General features: G+C 27.1%; 3 protein-coding genes across 3 annotated transcripts; 1 reads left to right on the top strand and 2 right to left on the bottom strand.

The window, feature by feature from the left end:
- Positions 1–5,711: 5,711 nt before the first annotated feature.
- On the bottom strand, positions 5,712–8,345 carry LOC126553745 (uncharacterized). Its single transcript, XM_050208865.1, has 5 exons — positions 8,046–8,345; positions 7,802–7,896; positions 7,468–7,667; positions 7,298–7,398; positions 5,712–5,854 (listed from the first exon to the last, which is right to left on the bottom strand). Exons 1-5 carry the CDS (start codon positions 8,236–8,238, stop codon positions 5,712–5,714), a joined length of 732 nt encoding a protein of 243 aa, XP_050064822.1. The 5' UTR covers positions 8,239–8,345.
- Positions 8,346–10,988: 2,643 nt separating this feature from the next.
- On the bottom strand, positions 10,989–11,822 carry LOC126553744 (uncharacterized). Its single transcript, XM_050208863.1, has 4 exons — positions 11,675–11,822; positions 11,323–11,626; positions 11,173–11,253; positions 10,989–11,106 (listed from the first exon to the last, which is right to left on the bottom strand). Exons 1-4 carry the CDS (start codon positions 11,820–11,822, stop codon positions 10,989–10,991), a joined length of 651 nt encoding a protein of 216 aa, XP_050064820.1.
- Positions 11,823–13,134: 1,312 nt separating this feature from the next.
- Positions 13,135–14,949, top strand: LOC126553743 (uncharacterized). The gene has a single exon (XM_050208862.1). It carries the CDS (start codon positions 13,135–13,137, stop codon positions 14,947–14,949), a length of 1,815 nt encoding a protein of 604 aa, XP_050064819.1.
- Positions 14,950–21,779: the final 6,830 nt, after the last annotated feature.

The raw sequence follows: 21,779 nt of genomic DNA, 5'->3' as shown, positions 1-21,779 counted from the left end.
AGACGAAGAAATCATAGAAACAAAAGACCAGATAATTCAACACAAAATGAAAATAAAATCAATACAAATAATATAAGCATAGATTCAGATACAGAACGAAAACAGAGTTTTATCAATAAAAATAGAACTAGACGGTAACGAGAAAAATGCAATAATAGATACAGGCTCAAATCTATCATGCATAGATTATTTCCTAATAAAAAATAAACAACACATTAATCCCAAAGAACAAATAATAATAACGGGCGCAGATAATAATGAACTAATACAAATTGGTACAACTAAATTAATCATTACAATCAACTCACTCCGATATCAAATTAAAGTGTACGTTAATAAACGTTAATAACGACTAAATTGCAAAATTCTATTAGGAAACGATTTTAACATTAAATATAGCTTAAAAATCGATTTTAAAAATAAAAATATACAAATTGGAAATAATATTATAAAAATGGACGAAATATGGTACAAACATAATGAAAATCACAATATAAATCTCCATACGACAAGAAGCTTCACGAGTAATACATTAAATAACAAACATAAGGTAAAAATTAAATCCGATGACAATATTACTATTGCACCAAAATCAAAGGTAAAATTAATAATATACACAACAAGCGAAAACATACAATACCAGTATGCCATAATGCCCACAGAACGCTTACACAGAGAGAAACATTTGACACTACAAACCCAGATAATAGACAAATCTGACGAAGTAATTTTATATAATCATTCCAACGTATACAGTAATATTTCAAAAGGAATGACAATAGCGACTATTTATGAATTAAACATATTAAATAATGAACACGAATCAAAGAAAATTAACCTAAACAATGAAACCACAACTAAAGAATACGACATAAAGGACGATCAAGGCACAATAATAAATATTTCTAAGGAACTAAATAACGATCAACGCAAAAAGGCTAACCCCCAATCCAAAGAGACAAGAAAATTAAAAGGGGGAGAAAGAAATTTTACTACCACAGAGTTAGAAATGTCAGCAGTTGTATTCGCAGTAAACTACTTTAAGGAATATTTATTAGGCAGAAAAGTAACAGTATTTAGTGACCATTCAAGTTTACAATATTACCAAACGATGAAAAATCCATCATCCCGTATAACAAAATTCATTTTTAAATTATTAGAATTTGATATTGAAATTAAACATCGGCCTGGCCTTTGGAACACAGCCGCTGACTGTTTATCACGGTATCCGGTAGACACGTTACAGGTAAAAAAAAATTTTCGAAACTAAAGAAAACGAAGAAACAAATTTCGACACAATAAATATAGAAAAAATTAAAGAAAATCATTTAAATGACGAATTTTGCAAAGGAATCATATCTGCAATAAATGGAAGCAATAATTCTAAATACAAAAGGAAAACTAGGCAATTCATAATAAAAAACGATATGTTATTTTATTCAAAAAAACTAGTTAACGTAGTGTTAAAATCCTATCACGAATCAACGCTATCAGCACATTTCGGAATCACCAAAACAATAGCAAGATTAAAGAAGAAATATTACTGGCCAACAATGATAGTAGACACAAACAAATTCATAAAAACCTGTATGTCATGTCAACTTTCGAAAAACCAAAACGGTAAAAAACCAGGCTTATTACAACCTATTCCATTAATCGACACCAAACCCATAACAAGACTGTGTTTCGATTATTTAGGCCCCCTACCAACTTCAGAAGGTAAAAAATATTTAATAGTAGCAACATGCAATGCAACCAAAATGGATTTCGCAAAATCTGTCAAAAACGCAGCGATGCAGCAGCAACAATCAACTTTTTATTAGATATAATAACCACTTACGGCACCCCAAAATATCTTGCAAGCGACAGAGGTACACATTTTAAAAACATTGAAGTAAAAAACATTTGCGAAAAATTAGGAATAACTCAAATCTTTTCTACTTCATACCACCCACAAAGCAATGGAATGACCGAACTGATGAATAAAATTATATGCAACGCCCTAACACATTACGTTGACAATAATCAAAAAAACTGGGCGCTTTATTACAAAATGGTAGTTTTCGCATACAACACACACCCGCACGCAAGATTGGGTTACTCGCCATTCTACTTAATGTATGGAACAGAGGCAACGCAACCTTTAGACAACAAAATTTACCCACCCGAAACAGACTACAATAGAATTGAAGCAATAACACAATTACAAAAAGTTAGACAAGAATTACCAAAATTAATAGAAGCAGAACAAATCAAGCAAAAGAAACAATACGATAAGAGTCACAAGGAGGTAGAATACCAACCCGGCCAAAAGGTATTAGTAAAAATAAAATTTCAAAAACAAGGAGAAACAAAAAAATTAGCATACAAATACAGAGGCCCATTTGAAATTTTAGAAAAACTTTCCGATGTAAATTACAAAATTGCACTAAAATTGAAAGGAAAGGAAACGACGGACACAATACATGTAGACAGACTGAAGCCATATTACGAAAAATTAGAAAAAAAAGAGAGCATAATAAATAATAATAAAGTAAATAAAAAAAAAAAATAATGTATAAATTACAAACTTACCCATCATTTCAAAAAAAAAAAAGAGAGGGGAACAACCTAAACACAAATTTTTTTAGAATAAAACGCAATTAATATTACCTTAGGGAAAAATTAAAGAGAGAAAACACGATTATTAATACTACAAAAAAATTATTATTAGTAATATTTTGTTTTACGACGAGAAAATTTTTAGCAACAAGAACTACAACACAACAGCAACAATATCGCAGTACTGATCTTAATTCCCTTACAACTAAAATCTAGACTCAAATAAATATTTTTTTTTAATAAGTAATTTAGTATAATCTTAGCAAAACCACTAACCTAGAAATAAGACATAAGTTTAAAAAAAAAAAAAAAATACAAAAAACTGAAATAGCATAGTATTATATCATATATAAAAAATTAATAAAAAAAAAAAAGCAACCCTGTAAGTATACTAATAAAATGTAATATATAAAATCTAAAATCTACATAAAAATATGTAGCTACATCATGCCAATTTTTAATTAATTCTATATAACTAAAGTATATAATACAATAATATAATTTAAGATAGAATATACTAATATACACACAACAATACAACAATATATCTGTATCAAATTAACGTATAAATATGTATAATTAACGCAATAGATAAAACGTACCAAAAGCATAATTAATGTCGCAAAAATATATATATATATAAAAAAGAATGTATTCTCAACATCGACAACTATTTACGAGCCAACGAAACACAAAACCATCAGAGACAAGGGAAAAACTTAATATTTTTTTTCAAAGTAGACAATCAGCATTAAACCAATAATATTACAAATGAACAACAAACTAATTTTACATATGAAAAAGAAAAAAACAGCACACGAATATAAAATTGAAAATCCCATGTTTATCAATAAGATTACAAATGATAAAATAAAGAAAAACAAAATAAATACGAATAAATATAAATAATGTATATGACGGGAAGTAGAATAACATGTTCACTGCCACCGCAGAACCGTGATCGTCAATCGTCACTAGTACCTACTTTTATAGAAATATCCTTATAAATAATTCGGCCATAAGGACACGACTTCAATAGTTATCATGACTATTCAAAAACAACAGAACATACAGAAGACAAGTTATCTATAAAGAAATAAAAACAATAATTTATTGCTTTTTATCAGAATAGAAATATTAAGTCTTAAACCAAGAAAATTCTCTAAGAAGCCAATTGCCACCACAGAGAAGGACCAATCAACAAGACAGTTATAACATATAGGCACGTATTAAATATAATTAATTATTAATGGGATAAAACTAACAGATAAGCATAATTTATAGTCAATGACGCAAAAAAAAAAAAAAACAGTAACCTAGTTATAATATAGTAAAGTAATTAACATAGTATTAAGAAATTCTTAATGTATTCTTAAAAAATGAGGGCATTTTTTAAAAAAAAACAACGGGGACTGTCGTATATTGTAGACAGTCGTCCAAAAATTATTACTTAATATGAATAAAAGAATATTTTAAAATAAAACACGGGAGAGGCCGGTGAAGCTAAATGTGCTGAGGCAACAAGAAAATTCGATTAAGTCGCTATCATCGTTTTCCCCTGTAAAGGTACCTAGTTAATAATAGGTTTGAGTTGACTTACGTGTTTCCAGGATTACTTCGAATTGAACTTTACGAACTGTTTTCGTGGGCAAATAAATAACAATGAATTAAAAAATAAATTAAATTGTCCGTGGTTATAAGCAGAAAAATATCACAGTTATCAGCAGTTTCAATAAACTATGTTTGTTAATTATTAACAATCCCACGTTTCCACGTAACCACGTAACTATGGTTGTTATTATTAACAATTACTTGGTTAATTTTACTTATATTCAAATCAACAAAGAGGTTGGTTAATATGACCTTAATTGCCTTGTAATATTAATAAATGGTTTGTTGACCGGATTTCAACGAACGGTTTGTAGATCCAACCTAACTTTTTCTTAATAATACCTAGTTATTTCTCTGGGTATACGAAAAATATTATAACTTTAAAGTGCTTAAATATAAGTAGTGTTGTAATAAAATAATAGTATGATGGTATATAATACTAATCACGATAAAAACCCTTCGTAAGTGTCGTATATTGTAGACAGTCGTCCAAAATTATTACTTAATATGTATAAAAGAATATTTTTAAATAAAATACGGGAGAGGCCGGTGAAGCAAAATGTGCTGAGGCAACAAGAAAATTTCGTATATAAGACCGCCGTACACACGGGCAGGGGGAGTCCCGCTGTCGCTGAGTGAGTCGGCGAGAGTGTAGGTACGACGATCGTACGTGTAAAGCGGCGGTTATAGTACGGGCTAAACGAATAGTATTTTTGATTGTTTTATTTTGTGTTTTTTTTTAAAGTTTAATAAAAAAGTGTTTCCGACCAGAACAACCCGAGTTGGATATCATTTAAGTCTTCCTTGCGATCCTACCTTTATATAGGAAACAGTGCCGGGATATACGTACCACGTCCCATACAGCAAAATTATATCATAAAAATATCTACCAGATATCTTTACTGTGTTATTAATATTAATTTAATATCTTCAACATGTCTCTGGAATAATTTTTAATATTCTACAGATATTGTATAGATGTCTTATGAACCAATTTTTCATATTAATAAGATAAACAACACAAAACATCATAATGATGTTTTATACAATATATCTTTTAAACATTCAAATTGAAATAATATACAAATATTATTATCTTTTTATTTTATGAATATGTAATATTGCATATTTTAATATTGTACATAATAATATATTATTATAATAGTTATATTCAAATATTTATCTGATATAACATTATTTATATTAACTGAATATCTCATCCATGTATTATTTATAATATAGCACCAAAGATAAAAAATGGATATATTTATAATATATATACACAAATATTTTGTATATATATAATTTATGATGTATACCTATTATTATTTGTATTAGACAAGAATAAAAAAATATAGAACAGGTAGTTATAAAATAAGAATAATAAATAATTAATAAGTATGATTTAGATTGGTTTATTATATTTTATTTTAATTGTACAATGTAATAATGCTACTTAATAAGAAGCTATAAAGCATATTATATACAATTATAAAATGTTAGTGTAGAAAATTTGTAGTCACATCATTCATATGTTTTTTATTTTCTATTCTGGATTTAGCTGTTGTTAACCATTTCCCAATTATGGAAATTATTTCATCATCTTTAACGACGTTTTGGAATTTAGATTGTTTTGTAGCATCTAAAATACATTTTTATCATTATTATTCATCAATTAAAAATGTATTTAATTATATTACCAAAAATTACTCTGTTGATCAATAACGAAGAAAAATTATATTTATTTCTTAATCCAAAATAAGTAAAATCTTTTAAAACATGATCGGAAAAAAGTTTTTTCATTATTTTTTGGAGCATTTGTTTGGCTGATTTTCCTCCTTTTCTTATTAACTCAAGTAACTACATTTAATCATAAAATTAATAAATTCAATTAACATTTTTAATATAATATTAACCGGGTGATTATAAATAAAATCATCTATATTTCAGAAAATATATTTTCTTTCATATACTTTTAAATTATTTGTAAAACCAATTTTTTGAAATAAAATTATAGGTACTTTTCACTATTTCTAATCGTCATCATTTTTAATTTTTTTGAATAAATAATTAAAAATTAAATGTCGGACACATTACTTGCGTGTAATGTGTATACTCTATTATTACTTATTAGTTATAACTTTATAAGTTATAACATTAAATACTTATAGGCTTATAGCTCATATATAACTTGTCCAAAATTAAATTATTATATAATCAAATACTCCTAAAATTAATCTGCTTTTAAATAAAAAAACTTAAAATGTATGTTGAAATTAAAATTGTTCTTTTTAAACAATAAAAAAAATTATTTTCAAAAATGTTAATATTTTTTGAGATAACAAATGTTCATTTCTACTAAAAGAATTAACCAATATAGCATAATTTAACTAATTTAACTTACAACTTTGTTTTTAAAATTGTGTTCATTAGCTTGTAATTTTGTAAGAGGACGTGATACCCAAAGTGTTACGTATGCAACGGCCGAGAGAACGCGCTATTAGGTGTTTTCGGGATCCGCAAGCGCGCGACGTCTAAGCCACGCCCACTATTCGCAGTCGGCGCCCGGCGGCACTACTGGCACTGCTCATTCAGCGCGTCTCGGGAGCGCCGATTATTATTTCATGAACGTTCGACTATGATGTATCCCGTCAATATAAAATTCACACAGTAAACGCCGCGGTATTATTTGTAATATCCGCGCGTACCCATTCGAACTATCTTTTTAGAAAAGTTACTGCTTACCTAAATATATGCACCAATATATAGACTGTAAAAACAGTAACACAACATACCTTAGTTTGTAGTTATTGCACTATTACTCATTCAAATATAATACATACAGTAAAATATAATTTAACAGTACCTAAACAAATACATCTTTTACGTTCAACTGTTCAATATTATATTATTCATTTTTTAGCATATTTCCGTTTATTAACAACTAAACTAAAAAAAAAATATTATACAAAGTAGTTTACAAATTAGTAATAAATTTATAAAAAAAAAATGTATATTACATTATGTACAACTTGTAGTTATTATGAAGACTAAATTTTGTTTTTTTTATTTTTCATAATTTTAATATTTTTAATTATGTGAGGAGGTTCAATAATGTCGCTTTTTAATTGACGTTTGCTGTACTGAGGGTCTACTATTTCTCGTAGTAGACATTCCTCGTAAAATCTATATAAAAAAACAGTATGCATTTTTCAAAATTGTTTGATTATAGGTACATTTTAATATTATACTGACAACTTTAAGGGGGATTCCATTTTTGAGGTCCAAAATTCATTGTCATAATTTATTGTTTGAATATAAGTCCATTTAGAAGTGTAGATAAAAAAATAACATATCACACGTCCTGTAATGTGTAACTGCCCCTGAATTTGGTAAAAATAGTGACTATCTTCTTTTAAAGTTATAGCATCATTTTTAACTTGCATGTACGGTAGCTGAAGCAACAATAAATTATAAATTAAAAATAAGGCATATGTAATTTATATAATATAGAATTTTTAAAAATAGTTATTGGTTTATAGTAATTTGTTAAAATATTAGTTGGTACTTGTGATACGCTATACGACACCTTTTTTTCTTTTAGTACTTCTTCTATACTGTTGGAATCTTTTACAGAGTAGGGGCACTTAATTTCACAAATTGAATTTTCGTCAATCAATCCATCTGTAATTAAAAATTACATTTTATATTTTCATAGGTATTAATAGCTTATATTGAATGCATACTGATTGAATGTATATATATAAACCCCTATAATTTCACCTAAATGATAGGTACCAGTGTATATTTATTATATTTAAAATAATTCTAACCTGGAGTAGCCGCTAAATAAGGAATCGTTCTATCAATAAACAAACCGCATTTTTTAATTGTTTTATTAATTTTTTCCTGGAGAGCTTGAACCGCAATTTGTTCGGTGATTTTGCCATACTCTGTGGCGTGAGTAGTCACACTACCATATATTATATCATGTACTGCTATCTTACATGATGTATAAGGTCTCATTTTGCATATTTTGCCAAAATTGGAAGCTGTCAATCGCTTTCTTCTTTCTACAAACCATTTTTGGTTATTCGATTGATTCCGCGTTTGTAACTCCAATTTTTTTTTAGAATCTTCCGAAAGGGTTATTGAAGAAATGAATTCAGTTTTTTTAACTTCAAATTCTTCGTCTGACATACAATAAAGAGGTTCTGCCAGTCCATAGTGTTCATCGGGACCTTTTGACACGGGGTTTTTTTTTTAAATATCTTTTTTGATTGAAAAAGAGCTCTTCGATTTTTTAAACTTCTTCTTTTAGCAGCAGTAAACTTAAGAAATCGTTTCGCAACATTCCCTGTCAAGTTAAAATAATATTTTTAATGTTTTTAAAGTAATGGAGTTCTAATCATATTAATAAATACCTGGACTCTGATTAGTTATATTTTTATGAACTGCACGAATAAATTCACCTCCTGCAGAATTAAACGAAACAACCGCTGCATGAACTCTAGTGCTGTACGATTGTTTTTGAGTGAAATTTATTCGTTTTCCAGCTATATGTTTGTTAATTATACTATTGAATTGTTCACAATAGTTATTATCAACATCAAATAGTAGACTCCTTGCATTATCTACTACGCGACGAAGAATGTAGGCAATTTCATTCATTAGACCACAATTTACAATTTCTGGCACTAAATTTACTTCACACTGTTTAGGTCCACTGCAAAAATATACTTCACATTTCGTATGTTCACCAAATATATGGTAAGGACCATTCGTTATGTCTTTTCGTAAGCCTAAAATATATTTTAAATAGGTACATGTTATTTAAAAAAAAAAATGTTTTGCTAATTGTACCTACCTTCAATTTTTTCATAAAGAGACTGATCTAAGTTTTTTCTGTATGCAATTGATTTCGTAATTGCTGTTCGAAATCGTATTATATTCCTTGTAATAAATTTGCGAATATAACACGGATATAATGTTTTTTTTTGTAAGAGCCATCAATTTCTGACCATAATTTCGTAGAATATGGTTCCTACATTCAATTTTTTCTACCAACAGTCGTGGGCCATATGGAAGCAATTCATGTAAACGTTTTGAAACGCTACTATCGCCATCGCCTAAATTTTAAAAAAGTATATTGATTGTATATTTGAAACTTGTTTTTTTGAATTTTTACCAATTAATTTATTAAATTTCAATCCATGTAGTGAAACGCTTTTTAAAAACCCTTCAGAAATAGCATCGGCTTCAATGCTAGTTGCACCTTTAGACCAGTTCAAGATGCAGATATGTTTTTCTACACTTTTTTCACTATTTTTGGCCCTTTCACATATAACACAATAGCGATTGCGTATCCCAACAAACAACACTTTTTTTGATCGATAACCAATAATTGTTGCCTACAAAAAGTTAGTAATCATATATAGATAAGTGTATTATTGCAAATAATAAAATAATTTCATCGCTAGGGCTAAGATTTGAATGTCCTTTAATATCAAAAAATGCCCTTAAAAAACGCATTTATGATCTAAAAATCTAAAACAATGTCCTAACAAAAATGCATTACATTTTATAAATTTAATTACATTTTTTATTTTCAAAAATAAACAAAATATACATACGTGTATAAATACATATAACAAATATAAGTTTGACCTGTTTGATTAAACTATGATTAAAATATATAACTCTATTTTAATTATCATTACTGAATTGTCCCACCGGAATTATTATTTGTTCACCATATGGCGAAGTTGATATAATATAATAATTAATTAGATAAATAGTTTTAATTTATTTTGTTTTACCATTTACCTGTGATATAGAAAGCATTAAATTGTTTTATGTTTAATTAAAATTTTTTTTCTTATTATTACTACAATTAAAAAGTTGCCTAAAAAGTTCGTTGTTAGAAAAGTGAATACTTGAAACACATTAAAAAGCGAAAGCATTAAAATCCGAGCCCTAATCATTAAACATTTTAATATTTTCAAAATTACATTAATTATAATTATTTTTCAACTTACCGCTCCTGAATAAGCGTCATATTTGGTTTTATAGCTACGCTTGCTCCATTGGCCGTCCGCTATTACTGGACACATAGGCGTGCCATCTTCGTCAATGTCACCTGCTTCAATTGCTAACTGTTTTTCTTCTACCCCGGCAAGTTTTATCACATCCCATGCAGTTGCCTTGATATTTTCACTCAAATTATTTATATACTTAGTGTACGTTTTTGAAGTCATACATGGTATGTCCAAACTTGCAAACAGTTCAGCCAATTATTGTGTATGCCCTATGCCAACTGCTATAGTACCATTAACTGCTGATTTATTTATGGGTAAATAGTCCGGAGTTACCCGCTCTGAATCAATAATCATAATACAGTTGCACATTTTACACTTAAAAATCCATGTAGATTCAAAGCCTTTTCGAATTTCTTTCACAAACTCTACGTCAATGAAACTGCATCCTAAGCCAGGAGTATGCATTTTGCAACAAGAATTTTGAAATTGTAGAAATATATATTCCATGTCTACAATTCGTCTACCACCAAGAACACTATTTGATTCACTAAAAAAATATTTAATTATCTTATTATAATTATCAATTACAAATGTGTATTTGTGGTTTATTTATTTTATTTTCAAAAAAGTTTCAAATCAATCAAAATAAGTCATCTATTTACTATACTGGTATAGTTGGCAAAAATATAATTTAATGTTCCCTAAGTTAGTGTGAACACACGGTATATAAAAGTATTATTACCTGCTGATACTTTCTATCGTGGTTTCAAGTTGATGGAATTGTATATCTGAAATATCCGCATCATTATACTTATTAAAATTAGAATTTTCTTCAATTGGTACTGGTGTGTCATATCTACTGGAAAAGTATGATATTCGTAATTAATAATTAAAAATGAAGATACTAATTTAATTAACTTACGAGTTTTCACTATCTACTTCCATGAATTGTACTGCAGGCGTTGAAGTTGAAGTAGATGGCAAATCGCAGTTATTATTTTCACTATATTTATTTATAAACATAAATATATTTTATTTATATAAATACTAAAAGACTATTTTTTAAACTTACGAATTTTCACTATTTTGAGTTGAGTTTTTTTTTTCATTCATTTTCTCAAAACGTCTTTTCATTATACTTTTGATAGACATTTTTCTGGAAACGAGTGATTTGGCCTTTTGAATTTTATCCTTTGGCAAGTCCAGTAGTGATATGTCATTCGTATAATTTACCAGTGAAGCGTCATATTTATTATTTTTTATTAATTTAAACACACTTTTGTAAATATTTTTAGAAGAAAAATATTTAGCAATTAACATAGGATTTTCCTTATTGGGTAACAGAGTAGTACCTGTTGCTTCCCACTTAATTCCATCTGTAATTTTATTTGGTTCATTATATTCAATATATATATACCACTCACCTGATTGTGGCTCAAGTTGTGTACATTCAATGCTTTCTGTTATAAATGGTTTTTTGAGTATTTTTATTGCTTCTTTCAAGTTGACGTGTAAACGATTAGGTAAAAAATAAATTTTTGAATGGATTGAATCACTTCGATTTTTAAACATATTTAAACACAATAATTATAAATGTACCTATATGGTAATAAAATATTCCTCCACAAATGGTTTGCTTTTTACTAATATATTAACCTTATTCGTCAAAATGATATATGAGCTGTGATGTGTTACATAGCACAAACATACAGATTTATAAACCATTATCATGGTATATCATTAACATTTAATATTAAACTATTATATAGTCATAATAATAATTATTTTGTTGAACTACTGTTTAATTAAGCTGTATAGTATATACAATTATTAATTTTTTTTTTATATAATGTTATGTTTAGCTAACAATATTATTTGGCATTTAGTTATATTATTTAAAATTTATCATCATAAAACAAATAGGTACCCTGGTACCACCCATTAACATAATATAATAAGTATTATGACATAATTATTAAACAGCATAGGCCATTAACTTTGTAGATTTATATATTTTGAATTTTGATATAATTGATTACAATAATAGTGACTTATAACTATTTAATTATCAAATGTTTTTCTCTATGTTTATGGTAATGAAGAATGACAAGCAATCTTATATAATAATTACTTACTAATAAGATTGTTTTTCAAAAATTATTTAAATTTAAGTAATTTTTAATTACAATAAAGATTACATATAAGATTGTTTTTCAATAAACTGTGATACGCTAAACACGAGCAATTAGAGCTCTAAAAAAGTAGAATAAAACTTCCTCCAGCCTTAGTCGCCAGCAGTCTGTCGACATCCACTCGTATACACATCGTAAAAAAGTGTAAATTTATTTAAAGTTTATGTTTTATGTTTTTCTATACATTTCTGAAGATTTGAAGATTTGTCTTCTTTGGTATGTTTGCAGAGCAAGTATAGTTATTATTCGCGACAGGTAAGAAATTATATTTAATATAATATTATATATTGGCAAATAATAATTATTAATGAGTCTAGAGCGCGGATTTATTACATTAAAAACAAACCAAATATACGCTAAAAAAAACTTAAATATGCATACATTTTGTGCTCATTTAGCATAGCATACGATCAACCAGAATAAATATGCAAGTACATACAAATCCGCGCTCTAAATAAATGACTTTTATATAGATAAGTAGATAACAATAGGTTTACCTTTCAGAGGAATATTTGTGTTCCTCCCAAATAAATGTTGTAGTAATTTATTATAGAATTTACGGCCTCTTAACAGTACTTCCTCCAACAGGAAACCAACTTTCCAATTTGTAAATAAATTATTTAAAATATTTTATTAGATATACAGAAGCTTTTCCCTGTTTTGCAATACAAAAGTCGAAGCAAAAAAAAAAAATGGATTTTTGGACAAGGATCTTCTATTACATTACACTGCTACTTCTCACTTCTTCAAATTCTACTTGGGAGACTTCAATTAAAAATAAAGATGATAATCTTTACAAATTGACATCATCTACTAACGACAGTCCGGGTTTACAATATGAAGTTGTTGGTAAAGCTAAGTTATATAAAAGTAGTTGGACTATCAATACGTATTTTGATTTAAAGAATTTAGATAATAGTTTTAATATTAATAAGGCAATGTTAAAATCAATTAAAATGTACGTTAATATTAGTGATACAGCTAAAGTATCTATACTTCGGCTTAAAAAACATGAACTTGCGCTAGAAAAAGAAATTGGTGTAATTAAACAATTAGCTGAACACAATAAAAGGGTAAAAAGATCTTTCGAATTTGGAGGCTCGGCACTTCAATGGATGTTTGGTATTGCCGATGCCGACGATGTTCGAAGATATGATAGCTCAATAAATAAAATGGAAAAAAATCAAGATAAAATTTTAAGAATAGTTCACGATCAAATATCGATTTTGAGTAGTACAATTTATAATTTTAATGATACTGTCACGTCATTTAATGAAAATAAAATTGTATTTGATAATAATATGAAAAGGGTTGAAGACAATTTAAATAACTTTAGCAATGAACTATCTAAAGAAAAAAAACTAATATTTGATATTGAATTAATTAATTTGATTGAAAATAATATATTCGAATTGGATATGTTTATAACTAGGCTACAGAGAATGATATCCAATGCTCAAATGAATAAGGTAGATCCTTTTGTAATGACGCCCTATCAATTATTATCGGAAATAAAGAATATTGAAAATATTCTTCCCGATGATTTAAAATTACCGGTAAAGTTCAATTTAGAAAACATTCATGAAGTATTTAAAATAATGAGCGTCCAACTACATTATATTAATGATAAATTAATATTTTTAATAAAAATTCCTTTGTGTATTGTGGACAATTTTAACTTGTTTCATATTTTACCAATTTACGTTCCAATTAATGAATACGGACAATTTCTTCATATGACTGAAAGTCCAATGTATTTATTAGCAGACGAAATGGTTACAAAATATTTTGTATGGCCCAATCTCAATAACTGTATAGTAGTAGCTAAAATATTCGTTTGTGCTTTTAATGAAATGATACACAACGGTGAGTCTGATCCCATTTGTGTAACACAATTATTAAAGAACTCTGCAGTAACTCTACCACCACAATGTGAAACATATATTACCGAGTTCAAAAAAGAAATGTGGTATCCGTCTTATTTTAAAAACAATTGGTATTTTGTGTGTGAAAAGCCGACGACCATAACAATAATTTGCAATAAACAAACTAAAATCTTTAAAATTAAAATTAAAAATTCCGGAAAGTTATACTTAAAATCTGAGTGTTTCGCTTTTACTACGAAAGGTGTTCTTAGAACGGAACAATCGTTAGAATCATCACTCCCTGTCATTTTACCAATAGACTTATCAATTTTAAATGATTCTTGTTGTAATATGCCTATCAACCAATCTTACCCGAAACCAATTCACTTAAATGAAATAAAAAATCTCAAATTTAATAAAGACGCTTTTAATCGAATAAACTTACAACTAGACCAACAAGACAATTTAATTACCTCCCTTGTTGTAGATAGAACGTATGACTTCGTTTATACAAATAAATACTTAATTTTAATTATAATTGCAATATTAATATATTGTTTTTTTAAGTATTTTAAAAATAAAAATAAAAAGTCAGCCTTAGAAAATAATATAGAGCTGGGATATCGTCCCTGTGCTCAATAGAAAAAATAAATTATTTTATAATTTATTGTTTATTATGTTCATAAGTTATAATTTATAACTTATAATTTGATACTCAGTTTTTTAGTTATTTTTTTCAATTGTTTTCAACAATTCACTGATTATTATAATACTTGATAATTTATGTAAACAAGTAAAAAAAATATGTTGTATTATTAATTATTATACTATTATGTTGTATAATTGTATTATTTATTTATTTATTTTTAATTTAATTATACTCTATAATTTTAATAATATTTTACTATCAATAATAATCGATTTTTAATCATTATATTATGTTCTTTATCATGCAATTAATATGTATTAATACTATATGTCTATATTAACAATATAACAATTAAGTATTGTTTTTATTCAATAATAGCTAATTGATTTTTAAGGAGTTAACAATTACACAATTAAACCAAACTTTTTGTTTTTTATGACCAATATTCAACAAGTTAAGAAATCTAATTCCTATACGTGGCCTTTAAAATGTTGTGTAATTAAAAGATTAGCTAATAGCTGTATACTAGTACTGTTATTTCATTTATTTGCAGCAAAATAAAAATCAATTTATCGCAACATTTCAAACAGGTTGAAAAAAAAAATTGTCAAAATCGGATAATTATTTTCATAATTTTATTTTAAAATGTAAATTAAATAAATACTAACAGAAATTTATAATAAATGTTATGAATAAAATAATTATTATTGTTTACCACTGCGGCCCGTAGTCAATAATCATAATTATTTATAGTTTATCACGGGCGGTTGCGTACTCGTCAAAAACCAGTTATGAACTATGATGCGGTTGTTTTAGCGGGTCGGGGGTAACGAATGTTATCGAACGCTGCCGTAATAAAAATGGAGCAGCACCAGTCGGTATAGTAATTGTATGCGTTTTTCTTATAAAACATAGTTTGCGCGTTCAAGTAATATGGGCTACTGAGTAGTTTTATTGTAAAAACACCTATGAACAAAATTGTAAAGAAGATTTTTATCTGGTTCCGTAAGAAAACCGATTTTTGATATCTTTAAAATACTATGAAATATAACATGATTAATGGAACACTTTATTTATACTATTTTAAACAGTTATTTTTAGGACTTAAAATTATAATTTCAAAAATCGGACTTCTTACGGAACCAGATATAAATCTCCTCTACAATTTTGTTCATAGGTAATTTTACGATAAAACTACTCAGTAACCCATGTTATTTGAACGCGCAAACATGTTTTTAAAGGAATTTTTCAAGTGATTTTTTTCCGTAACACGTCCTCTTAATTCATCGTGGTTTGGTACAGGCCAAGCAGTTACAAAATAATCTATCTCGCATGAATTAAAAGTACTGATATTAGATGAACTTGAATTGTTAATCGCTTGAATTATTTCTTGTTGAGTATCAGAAATTTTGGTAACTTCAACTTTTAAGTATGCCAGATAGTTCAAAATATTTTTCAGTACAGCTGAAAAATAATAAAATTTTATTATGTAATATTTTTAAGATTTTTGTTAACGTGAATTTATCATATTTTTTTTAAGAAATTAATAAAATTGAAAAAAAAATAGTATTATTTTTTTTATCATAATATAATTAAACTTCAATCTTAGAAATAATTAACTGCAAGCTCAAAATTACTTTTTAAATTCCTATAAATATTTTTAAGCAAGTTCATTTTTTATAACTTCTAGAAATAGAAAAGACAAGTATAGATTTATTAACAAAAATTTGCTAGCTATTACAAATTATATTTATAAAAAAAAAAATTATTCTCTTCATCAAAAAAATTGAATAGGTAATGAATCATATGTTTTTGGATTAATTCAAGTACTAAACGATTAGAAAAAACTTTTGCTACTATAAAAATCAGGTAATGATTTTTTTGTAGGTAACCCAAAAACATATCTTAGTTAAAATAAATAAATTATATAAACAGAAACATTTACAGAATTTTATTAAAATTTATCATACTGTATATTACTTACTATTATCAACTGAAATACATGGATGAGCTATATTTTTTGAAATAGATGACGATTCTTTGTTAGTATTAAGATACGTGGCTGAAAATCAGGAATTATAATGATAATACATTATAAACATATAAAAAAGTTAACGACCAGTCAACGACCAATGTAGTCGAGGCCTTGTGTAATACAAAAATTAAAAGTTTTACACAAATAAATAAACATATACATACTTTTTTCAATATGACTTTCAACAATATTTGATTCATTATTTTCAATTGATTTAACCTCTGGTATTACTAAACTATTAACAATTATTATTTCCTCATCAGAATTATTACCATCATTTATTATCTGGTTTTTATTTTGAATATCTGGAATATATTCCTTATCCTTGTCAGAATCATGATCAGCTAAGTAAATTGCATTAGACAAAATATTTAATTAAATAAATAAAAATTAAGTCTTTATCATAAATAATGAGTCGTATACAAAAAACTATTAAAACAGTATCATAGTATCAATATACAATTAACTTGAAAAAGTCTCATATTTAGGTAAGTACCTAACACAATTTAATTGAAATTTAATAAAATGCTTACACAAATCTGACATATGGTCATCCGATTCTGATGATGATGATGATTGTACTTTTGTTGATATAGCTTTTGTTTTATACATTTTAGTTTTGAATTTTGAATCCACAGTATTATCACCGTTACCAATTTTGTACTTTTTCATTTTCATAGTATTAAAACGATCTATTCAAATTTTGAATTTAAATTGGTTTATATTTAACATATATATATTATTTAAAATAAAAACATTTAAACACAAAAATATCATACCAGCTACAGCATTTAATTTTATCGAATCAATTGTCCTTTTGTTTTTATGTTTTTTTGAAAATGAAGAACCATCAGATATGTCTGATGTGTATTGTGCAGTAAGTACTTTTTCTTCTGCTTCCATTAAAGATTCTATGAAACAAAGTTATTGTTATTAATTTATTATTTAAGTAATGAATTTAAAAAAGTGTACACTACACAGATTCTGTTATTATCCACCACAAATAGAATCTGTATACATTTAAAGAAAAAGTTAATGATATTTCTTACTAGTATTACTTATTGATTATACTTACTAATATTATTTGCAAGAACTCTTATGCGATAAAAGTTAAATTCAAATGCATTTGTTTTGACACAGCTTGTTCTTAGCTTATGTATATTATGACTATTTTGGGCCATGCACATTGGTCATTTTCAATCCAGTGAACAGGAACACTTTCTACACTATTGTCATCTAAGAAATGAACTATTGCCCACATTTTTCTTTGATGTAAATAGTAATTTTTGTTATTTAACCTTAAACTAATATTGAGAATTGAAACAAATTTAAATATAATATATAGGTAGGTTAGGTATGTATAAAATATGTACAAATATTATTTATTATCAAATATATTAAGTAGAAACCTAAACCCCACAGTTATTATATTGTTTAATTATTAAAATGAATAATTGGTGTAGCTACTGACATATTTTCATCAATAGGTAACACAGCATATTTTACTCTTATATCACTAATATTCCACATTTCAACTTTTTTAGAATAATTACTAATTTTATAAACTCCTATGTCAGAACTTTTTATTGGTTTTTGAAAGAAACATTCTACAGTTTCAAATTTTCTACCTAGTATAACTTCTTTCTTCAAGTGTGAATTATAACAAATATTTACTATCTTAATAATGTTTGTTTCTCCATTGGTATATACACTTGCATACGAATCAGAGTCAGAATGAATTTTTAAAATCTTTTTTTCCAAAATTAATATTTTATATTGTGGTGAAGCCGTATCTTTAATTAAAGGACCTTCAGTGTGTAATTTTTCAAACTTTGGTTTTATATTATCATTATTAAAATACATTTTAGTTTCATGGTCAGGTTTGAGGTTACATTGTTCCCAATATCTTTTTACTACTTGTTGGAGAGGCTTTTCATTTTTCCTAACCATTTTTTTTAATTTACTCATATAGTTCTCAAACTTGAAGCAACTAACCTGATCTAGTGAACCATATTTTTCATAATCATCGTATAAGTGAATTAACGAGTGTACATTGCTAGATATAAAATGTTTACCATATAATTTACCAAACTGTTTAACAAAATTTATCATTAAAGCCTTAGCATCTAACGCAAGGTGGTTAAAATTGGGACTTAAGAATATTGTCATAGATATATTTAAGTAAAGAAAATTGTAATAATTTTTTTTTGACACTAGTAAATAAAGCACTACAGGCCCAGTATATAGCAAAAATTGCCTTAGTTCAGTTGCCTTCCATCGACTTAATTCATCTAAACTCCGAGGTTTTCTACTTAAATCAGAAGGTATGTACTTTTTTAATGATATTAGACGAGTAGATATTTGTTTAATTAAATTGGAAGGTAATTTTTGTTTATTTACACCAACTCTACCAATTTCACCACTTCCTTTCCACAGCGTAAGCATTTTTTTCATAACTCCCAAAAGTACACAATGCATATAATCAATAGAAAAGTCATGAACAACATTAATACCAGGAATATTAATTATATTAGTAATATGACCTGGGGTATGATATTGCTCTTGAATTTTATTTAAAAAATCTTGGTGAGTTCTTTTTGAACATTCTAAATCAGGAAAGCAAACACGTCTAAGTAAAAAAGTACCCTGTACTGAACATCTGGAACAAGAATAAAACCCAGTATGACCCTTTGTTTTTAATAAAAATGCCTTAGCGGGAACATCGCAACAAAATGCATCAATAGCAATTTTTTTTTTTAACTTAACTAATTGTTTATCTTTATCAAATAATTCAACAGTAAGTCCATTCAAAATGAGATCCCTAACCTCTTCTATGAAATCATTTATGAAAATATTACTGTCACCTGGCTTTTCATGACCCCAATAAATTCCTATAGGAAACACAGTTTGATTAAATTGCCTTATATAACCTAAGATAGGCCAAAAAGTACTACCTGAACTTTTAGCCAAGGGCAGACCATCAACTCCAATTACTAACTTAATAGTTTCATCAGAAAAACATTTGTCTATAGTTTGTTGTATTCCGTTTGCTAATCCAAAATGATAGTATACACCAGGTGATACAGTTTTTACTAGTATAGATTGACTATATGGATTATTAATATTAGTTTGATGAATAGTCCTAGCATCACTGGGAAAATTACTAAAACAATTATGTTTTTTTAAAACTTTTAATAAACCTGATAGTGTATTATTAGGTACATCATACTCAACCGCCCATTTACTTAATTCACTCTTCAAATCTAACTGTTGAAAATTTTCAAATGTTTCCCCTCTATTGTCAAAAGTGTTTACACAATTTGAATTGTTTGTGGTAAATTCTTCTAAATTATTGATTTCTTTGTTTAATACAATTTGATTTATTACATTTTTATTAATATTAGAAGTTTTAATAATATTGGAATAATGAGATATTGGATTTGTACTTCCATCGATAATATTTGAAGTAGGATTATCTTCTAAATTATCTTTAATTAATACATTAGAAACACTTACACTTAGTGGAGGAATTTCAGTATAATTATCTAATAGATTTGCTGTTTCTTCCAATAATCTCCTTCGTTTGGTAGATTTACTCATAAAATTTTGTCTATGCATGTTGTTTTTATATATATATATATATATTAAAAATTAATTTATACAATTAAAATTATAGTTCTATACTTACAAACTAAAAAAATAGATATATTGATATATATACTTACAATTTACAGTATCTAGTATTGTTGAAGTGTATACTAGATCGTAAAAATACAACGCAGAAAAGTAGATATAACACAAAAATAACACACACGCGAATGACGAGGCGAAAAACGCGAATACCAAAATGAAAAAAAATAACAAACGACAAACGGCACGCAGCGGCATCGGGCATAGGCCATAGAGTAAAATGTCTTCTAGACGAAGATGGTCTAAGGGGTCTGTGTATAGTCGACAATCGGTAATCAGCGGAACGACGACTGTATCAATAATATTATGGAAAACCCAATGACATAGGCGTCACTAAGGGGTATGGAGGGGTATCTTTGCTACCCCAGACATTTTTTTGGGGTAGCAAGGGTATCGTTTTGCTACCCCAAATAAAATCTTAGATTTTAAAAATATATTCAATGTTTTTTTCAAGTGGAAACGAACATAGACTATGTATATTATATTCTATTGACTATTCAATTATTGTGATTGTGTCCAAAATTATAATATTTTGTGATAAGTCCAATACTGACAATTAAACAGTGTATACAGTATACACTATACGTCATACCAAGTTCTATACATAGATAATAAAGAATGGATAGGCAAATATCGCTATATAAACGGTTATTATTAACCAAATAGAGGGTGGTGTGCCGGAATGGGGAAGAGAGAAAGACAGATTTCATCAATGCCTCTCATTCTAGCTGAGGTCTTATCATGAATTATAGTTTGTGATTATCTAAAATTTTAAATATACATAATACATATGCATTTTTATTATACAAAATAATGATTAAAGTGATTAAACCTATAAAAAGTTTTTTTTTTCACTTTCTAAAAATAAACTTTGCTACCCTAAAATTTGGACCCTAGTGACGCCACTGCCCAATGATATTATAACCGATAGGATTTATGTTTAACTATTTTTGGATACATATAATATTCTAGTACCTATCACATAAATAATAGCTTTTGGTTATGCGCTACGACAGAAAACGAAAATTAATTGTATGTAATCTGCGGCCTGCGCCACATATTCAACTTTAATTGTTGGAATTTACCAGCTAATAAATT

This window comes from Aphis gossypii, unplaced genomic scaffold, assembly GCF_020184175.1.
Source record: "Aphis gossypii isolate Hap1 unplaced genomic scaffold, ASM2018417v2 Contig00322, whole genome shotgun sequence".
Taxonomy (NCBI): domain Eukaryota; kingdom Metazoa; phylum Arthropoda; class Insecta; order Hemiptera; family Aphididae; genus Aphis; species Aphis gossypii.
The sequence above is the reverse complement of the archived record's forward strand: the minus strand, read 5'-3'. Positions and strand labels throughout refer to the sequence as shown.

Excerpts from the sequence above, each read along its gene's own strand:
- LOC126553745 (XM_050208865.1), bottom strand. The coding sequence starts at position 8,238 with ATGAGACCTTATACATCATGTAAGATAGCAGTACATGATATAATATAT. Across the intron at positions 7,897-8,045 it reads TTATTTAGCGGCTACTCCAG|ATGGATTGATTGACGAAAAT; the intron begins GTTAGAATTATT and ends TTTTAATTACAG. Across the intron at positions 5,855-7,297 it reads TCCTCACATAATTAAAAATA|ATGCTACAAAACAATCTAAA; the intron begins TTAAAATTATGA and ends AATGTATTTTAG.
- LOC126553744 (XM_050208863.1), bottom strand. The coding sequence starts at position 11,822 with ATGTTTAAAAATCGAAGTGATTCAATCCATTCAAAAATTTATTTTTTA. Across the intron at positions 11,627-11,674 it reads ACAACTTGAGCCACAATCAG|ATGGAATTAAGTGGGAAGCA; the intron begins GTGAGTGGTATA and ends ATAAAATTACAG. Across the intron at positions 11,254-11,322 it reads ACTCAAAATAGTGAAAATTC|TGAAAATAATAACTGCGATT; the intron begins GTAAGTTTAAAA and ends AAATAAATATAG.
- LOC126553743 (XM_050208862.1), top strand. The coding sequence starts at position 13,135 with ATGGATTTTTGGACAAGGATCTTCTATTACATTACACTGCTACTTCTC.